The 7,063-nt window shown below is 32.1% G+C and overlaps 1 protein-coding gene and 1 pseudogene across 1 annotated transcript; one reads left to right on the top strand and one right to left on the bottom strand.

The window, feature by feature from the left end:
- Positions 1 to 402: 402 nt before the first annotated feature.
- Positions 403 to 1,586, top strand: LOC125845797 (uncharacterized; annotated as a pseudogene).
- A 3,676-nt stretch (positions 1,587 to 5,262) lies between these two features.
- LOC125845722 (uncharacterized) lies at positions 5,263 to 7,063 on the bottom strand. Its single transcript, XM_049525278.1, has 6 exons — positions 6,941 to 7,063; positions 6,753 to 6,866; positions 6,577 to 6,693; positions 6,519 to 6,539; positions 6,323 to 6,427; positions 5,263 to 5,691 (listed from the first exon to the last, which is right to left on the bottom strand). The coding sequence occupies exons 1-6, from the start codon at positions 7,061 to 7,063 to the stop codon at positions 5,263 to 5,265; spliced, it is 909 nt and encodes a 302-aa protein (XP_049381235.1).

Here is a 7,063-nt window from a genome sequence, read left to right as displayed (position 1 = left end):
TTGAGGGTTCACATGTTAATATACATATATTTATTTAATTTTGTATAAATTATAGGAACCACATATTATAAGTACTAAATAACATCCTATCCCTTCTAGTTTTCTATTTACCAAAATCCCTTAAAAATGTTGTTTGCGGAATACATAGCATTGTGCACGGGATACATAAGGTTTGATACATTCCAGTTAATAGCTGTTGCGTTTCAGAAGGAAATAATAACGTAGATTTGATTTAATAACTATAAATCCCATAATTCACGCCTGAAAGATTGTAAACCTTCAATTCCATTACGTAACTGATTGATAAATTCAAACTTCAAATTAGAGCTCCTTCAGCTAACCAAATTTATCATGATAAAGTGGCTCTACATTCTAAGAACTCGAAAAAAATAGCTTTAGACGATGAATATCACAATTTTGTTACGACATTCTGGAATTTGGGTAAGCGATGTTAATTACGAAGGTTACAAGGTTGATGGAATTGTCGTTGGAGAATCAATTTCATTTATGAATCTGAAAGCGTTGATTTTAGCAGAGTTGGAGATCGACGGTGTTAGAAAAGATATTGAAATTCGATACATCGTAGACGGAAACACATGTCCATTGAAAATCAGGAACGACATGGGTGTGAAACTTTATTTGGAAGTAAGAAGAAATGAGCCTGGAATCGGCATGTATCTGTTATGTATTGATACAATTGAGAAAATGGTTGGGGAAATACATAACTTTGATTGTTCATCCGGTGAAATCATATGCGTCGAAGGTACAGAAAGAGATACTGAAGCTCTTGCTCTGGTCGAACGAGAATTTGTGATTTAGATTGTATTCCAGAATTGAATGCTACAAATTACATAACTGATTCCAATAGTACTGATGTGAAGACGGGCCAGTTGTATAAAGATAAAGGAACACTCATCGCTGTAATGGCGAAATATAAAATAAAGAACAACTTCAATTTTAGAGTGAAAAGATCGGATAAAAAAAGGTATTGGACTGTTTTAGCTCTAATTTGATTTGTTTTTCTTCAGTTTATGCCTATAATTAGTACAATTCTAGTTTCTCTTGCATTTGATACATTAGTCTAATTAGTATATGTATTGTATTGATAAGTTCGATGGTGTTTGATGATTTAAACAAATTGGTAAGTATTATGATTGTTATTATTGACAATTGATTTAGGTGTGTATTGATTAACTTTATTATGTGATACATAATAATTTTGTATTCAAATTGTTGTGTTCTTTATTATGACAGATACATTAATTGTGGAAAACTTTAACAGTGCTTTTGTTATATGACTTAATCTAATGAAAAAAGTGTACAACTATGTGTTAGTTTGCTTTAGTGATGAATGTGGGTGGACTTTAAGGTCTTCGTGCAGAAAGAAATCTGATGTATTCAAAGTGAGGTACTTTAACAATGAACATATGTGTCCGATGCGGGATATGATACTTACAAAAGTACAAGCAACAATTGGATTTATTAGTAGTGTGCCCAAGTTGTTTAATCATAAACGAATTCATACGCCGCAAGATGTAATTGAAGATATTCGAGCAATATATGGGGTTGAAATATCATACCAGTAAGCATGGCGTGCTAAGGAACATGCACTGGAAATGCTAAAGGGTAAACTATCAGAAGGATATAAGCAGATGCCGAGATACATATGGATGCTAAATAATGTGTATCCAAATTCATATATAAGGATGCAAAAGACGGAAAATAATCAATTCATGTATCTTTTCATAGCACTGAGGCCATTGATAAGAGGGTTCGACTATTGCAGATCAGTAGTTGTAGTGGATGCTGCACATCTTGTCGGGGCTTACAAAGGTACTTTTGTATCAGCGAGCACACTCGATGGTGCAGGTATGACTTTTGTAATACTGATGTAATTTTGAACTTTGTTTCAGTGTATAATCAATGTATCTTAGTATAACAGCTATGTATCGTATAGTTAAATGTGTGATGCTTTGTAAATAGGTTGCATATTGCCATTGGCATATGGTGTTGTAGACATTGAAAATGACTGTTCGTGGACATGGTTCTTCGAACAATTCAAAAATGCATTTGGCGAGCGTAAAAACATGTGTATTGTATTAGATAGAAATTAAAGTATTATGAAGAGTGTAAGCATTGTGTTCCCAAATGTACCTCATTGTACATGCATATGTCATCTTTGGAAGAATGTATGTTCAAACTTCAAAATGAGTAAAAACACACTAAGTGATATATTTTATTCAATGGCAAAGGCATACAAAAAGGAAGATTTTGATAAATTAATGGCTAAGGTGGTGAAAGTTGATCATAGGGTGAAGGATTACCTTGAGGATGCTGGGTAAGAGAAATGGTCAAGAGTTCATTCAATAGTAAACAGAGGTAGAATGATGACTTCGAACATCACAGAGTGTATCAATGGTTGCCTTGTTGATGCACGTCGGTTAACTATAATAGACTTCTTGGAGGAAGCTAGACTTCTATTTAGTAGTTGGAACTATAAAAATAGAGAAATAACGTCATATACAAAGGACACATTGGGCCAAAGATTTGAGGAGGTATTGATTGTAAACGCATCTAAAAGTTCAAAGATGAAGGTATTTATCAATATCCCTATCTTTCTGTTTGATGTATCAGAAGCTCTGATATGCATTGTTTGAGAAATGATTTGTAAATGTCATATTATGTAATGTATCAGTAACTTCTAATTATTTTCAGGTTGTTCCATCGTTTGAATATATTTTTTCAGTTTATCAAGTCGGAAGAAGATACATTGTATGCCTTGAGCGAAAAATATGTACGTGTGGAAGATTTCAACACGATGAGATACCTTGAGAACACGCAATTACAGTTTTGAAGCACGAGAATGTTACGGATATGCATCCATATTGCTCTGATAGTAATCAAGCCTGATGCATTAGAAAAAACCTACGAGATTGCAATGGTTCCAATGTCAGATAAGGAGGATTGGACCGTTTCAGACTATGTTTTAGATGAAATTGTCTTGCCACCTAGGTACAAAAGGTTGGCTGGACGACTAAGGAATCGAAGAAAGAAAAACGCAGATGAGAAGATAACAGTGAACAATAATTCTTGTGGGCGATGTCGACAAGAAGGTCACAACAGGAGGACTTGTACTTTCTTCCCGTAAGAGAATTGAAATAATATTTTAAAATAAGATATTCGTGTTCGTGGTTAATAAATTTCAATTATATGTATTTTTCACTTTAGTATTTGGATTAAATAAAGTGTATTGTTCAAACAATTTATTTTGTTGTTCAACTAAATGCATTAGTTCATAACAGTGTGCCAAGCTTATATTAAATACAAAATTATTCTTATACTAAATGTATAAACTGTGAAAAATAATTATTGTGTAAATGAATAAAATATTGATTCAATACCATGATAATGATTTAAACAAAATTAAGTGTCCCAAAATTTACTTTTGCAAACGTGTAGTATATGTATCATATACACCACATTATGTTGTATCATATACACTGAAGACTATTAATGAAGCACACATTAAAACTCTTAAAACTGTATTTGATACAGTTATAATTTTGATATATTTTACCTTAGCAGTGTTGCAGTTCAATTTAATAGTTTGTTGTGTTATGTTTGTTGATTTACATGATGTATCATATACATTCGTATAATTCAAGTGGCTTATACATAAATGTACTTGGTATATGTGAATAAAATTCATGCATAATATACATTACGACTTATGTATCATATATATCATTTCATAAGCAAACTATCAGATTACTTAAAGTCAAACAGTGATGATTGTGGGGCTTAACGTTATAAAGCAACAAATGTATCTAAAGCAATATAGTGAAAACACAGGATTTAAATAAATAACAAAATACTGTACTAAGTTTTTAGAGAAACACATAAAAAAGTGATTTTGTCTTCAAAACAAAACAACATTAAAAGTTGTTCATGCAATCCCTATTAAGTACTAATCTATGTTAACGAAATCTTGTTCAGTTGGTGTTGTGAATTGACCCTTAGGCTTTGGTGGATCGTCATTCTCACTTATGTATCCACCATTGAACTTGTCGCTGCCGTATCTCCACAACAATGTTGCATATCTATTGCGAAGATAATTTGCTAGATGGCCATTAGTATCAGGTGGTATAACAAGTTGGTCACTCAAAATCTCTGCAAATGTAGCTACATATAACCCGCAGTCCCTACAACAAAATGCAGAATAAAAATTTGTAAAAAAAAACTTACACACATGATTGTAGTCAAGAATTTAAATACTTACATGCTATCATCTTCTTGTTGCATGATGCCTTGAACGTATTCAATATTGAAAGGAATATGACTTTAAAAGTGTACCCGTTTGTTTATCCTTATATGCATCAGGTTCTGGCCAGATTGTCCGCTCAATTTTTTCAAAGAAACCACTGTCAAGGAGGTAAGAAGGTAGCATCCTTGACAACTTTTTTATCTCCTCATAATGTACTTGTTTCCTTGTGCCTATAGAAGAGTCATACACGTGTATCAACCTCCGATTCAATTCAACAACAGCTAACACCCAATGGAACTTTCCATCACAATTAACCAGAATGTAAACATCATCCACAAGATACCATGGTAATGCAGCTGGTATTGAGAATCCTTTCATGACGTTGGTTATTGACCTCTCATGTACATATACAGCTACAACACGATCAATGTGTTCTTGGATACTAATATCACCATCAACCACATTGTTATAATACCTTTCATGGGTATTGTTGATATGTGAACTGAACAAACAATTGACTGTTGTGTATCTGTATTGATTCATGCTGCGAAGTTTTGATTTTTTACGAAGGTAGTAAAAAACAACATCGATGTGCTACACAAAACATTATAAACATAATTATACATTTAAATAGAAAAATAATGAAAATAAAATGTTAGATACTGAATTAATATGTATATAACACCTATTAAATGAATGTATCATCAAGATAACTATATATAATACATTTTCGTTTAATGTAGCATGAAATTTACATACACATGTCATATTTACCTGATCGGTCCAGCAGTTTTTGGGCTGAGACATGGCATAGAACCAATTTTTATTGGACGGATATGCAACAACCTAATCCATCATTTCAAACCCCAATGAAGAGGCTTTTGCTATGTACTTATCCTCTATTCCTATTTTATAAAGTGTAAAGAAAATATGTTATTTAAAAGTGCAACAAGATTTGTAATTTCAAAATTGAACAAATGTAGTAAAAAGTATAAAACTTACTTTTTCGCATGTGTTTTGAGAAGACCTGTAGTAACCCACTCAATAAACTCATCAATCAAATATGACGGGGCTCGATTTGTGATCTCACAACCTTCAAATGGAAAATTTGGATGAATTACATCCTCCATGACCTCTTTTCCTTTTTCACTTGACCCAAATGAAGTCAAATAAGGAGATTTACAGATTTTTGAAGGCATCCTGATACGTGCAAGAGGAGTATTTGTATCGCTTCGGACAACAATCTCTGTGATTGGAATATCAGTAGGTAATTGACTGTCCAAAAGCAAACTTTGGTTGTTGGTTAACTCCCGTGGATTTGCCACACTAACTGGTTTAACATGAATAGGCAATCTTCCTAGATCAGCAATAAGTGTATGCATGACTTCTCGAGTTTCAGATGATATTGTACCAGATGTTGTAGAATCCTATATGATTCAAATTGATAATTAAATAAGATTTGATAAACCATATGATATATAAATGATACATAAAGCATAAATTACTAATGTATCTAATGTAGCAGTATCCGACACAAACTGATTGGTGTTATGTTGAACTTTATATGAAGCATCTTCGTTCATTGTTCCTTTGAAGAACTATTGAGGTATTTGTGTTGTTGGATCATCCTGAATAACAACATATTGTACAATTTATGATACATTAAATAACATATGTATCATATATAAAGGACTGTTAATGTATCAAGACAGATTACATATAGTAGACAATCAATTTTATTTAGACACACTGATATGTATCTTGCAATGGAATGTATCATATACACACATAATTAAAAATGTAAAGTATCATACACACAAAAATTTGATGTAAACAAATCACACAAATAAACTGCAATGTATCATAATCACACTGGTATGTATCTTGTAATGGAATGTATCATATACACATATAATTAAAAATGTAAAGTATCATACACACAAAAATTGGATGTATCACAATCACACAAGTAAACTGCAATGTGTTATAATGGCACATTTTGATGTATCACTACAAAATTGATGTATACTAATATTCAATTTACGATGACAATAGTACCTTCTTATGCTTAGATGTTTCTACAGTATGATGAACATTTGCATTTGATGATTGAAGTTCTGAAACTTCCTTCATTTCTTGATGATTCTTCAATGTATCTTCAGTCTGTATTTTTTAAACAAGTTTTTTTCAAACAAAATATGTTACTGATAAATTGTTTAATTAGATATCCTCAATGAATAAAGTAAAAATAAACCTGATCTTCAACATCAAAATCAGATACACCAATGTCTTGGTCATTAATGGCAAAAATCCATCTGTATCGGTGAGGTTGGTTGTTGATCAAACTTGCAGGTACTTGTTTGATGTCCATCATTGCCTTCTTTACCGGAAACTTCAACAATGCACGGCGTAGACTTGCCGCCCAAATCCTTCATGAATTAAATTTTTAACAAAATGATCTATGAAAGTTAAAACACACAAACAAAACAGATATACAACACAATACCTTTGGTTGTTTGTCGTCCTCCCTATTCCTAGAATTCATCATCTCAGAGTGGTTTGCCTTTATCAAATTCACAAGATACTCAAATTTACTGTCAACCTATTCAAAAAAAAATTAACATTCAGTTTTATATATGCATAAGCAAAAAAATATAAATTAATATCATTACTTATGTATTCCTTCATATGTTGTTTCAGTTCTTCAATATCGGGATATACAGACTTATCTTTTTGGACTTGTGAAGAGACATGGGCAAAAGATACATTAGAAGGTGGGGTAAGTGCTTCATCCGGCAT

Source organism: Solanum stenotomum, chromosome 1 (genome assembly GCF_019186545.1).
Source record: "Solanum stenotomum isolate F172 chromosome 1, ASM1918654v1, whole genome shotgun sequence".
Lineage (NCBI taxonomy): Eukaryota > Viridiplantae > Streptophyta > Magnoliopsida > Solanales > Solanaceae > Solanum > Solanum stenotomum.
The sequence above is the reverse complement of the archived record's forward strand: the minus strand, read 5'-3'. Positions and strand labels throughout refer to the sequence as shown.

Excerpts from the sequence above, each read along its gene's own strand:
- LOC125845722 (XM_049525278.1), bottom strand. The coding sequence starts at position 7,063 with ATGCCGGATGAAGCACTTACCCCACCTTCTAATGTATCTTTTGCCCAT. Across the intron at positions 6,694-6,752 it reads AGGTATTGTGTTGTATATCT|GATTTGGGCGGCAAGTCTAC; the intron begins GTTTTGTTTGTG and ends TAATTCATGAAG. Across the intron at positions 6,540-6,576 it reads CAACCTCACCGATACAGATG|GATTTTGATGTTGAAGATCA; the intron begins GATTTTTGCCAT and ends ATTGGTGTATCT.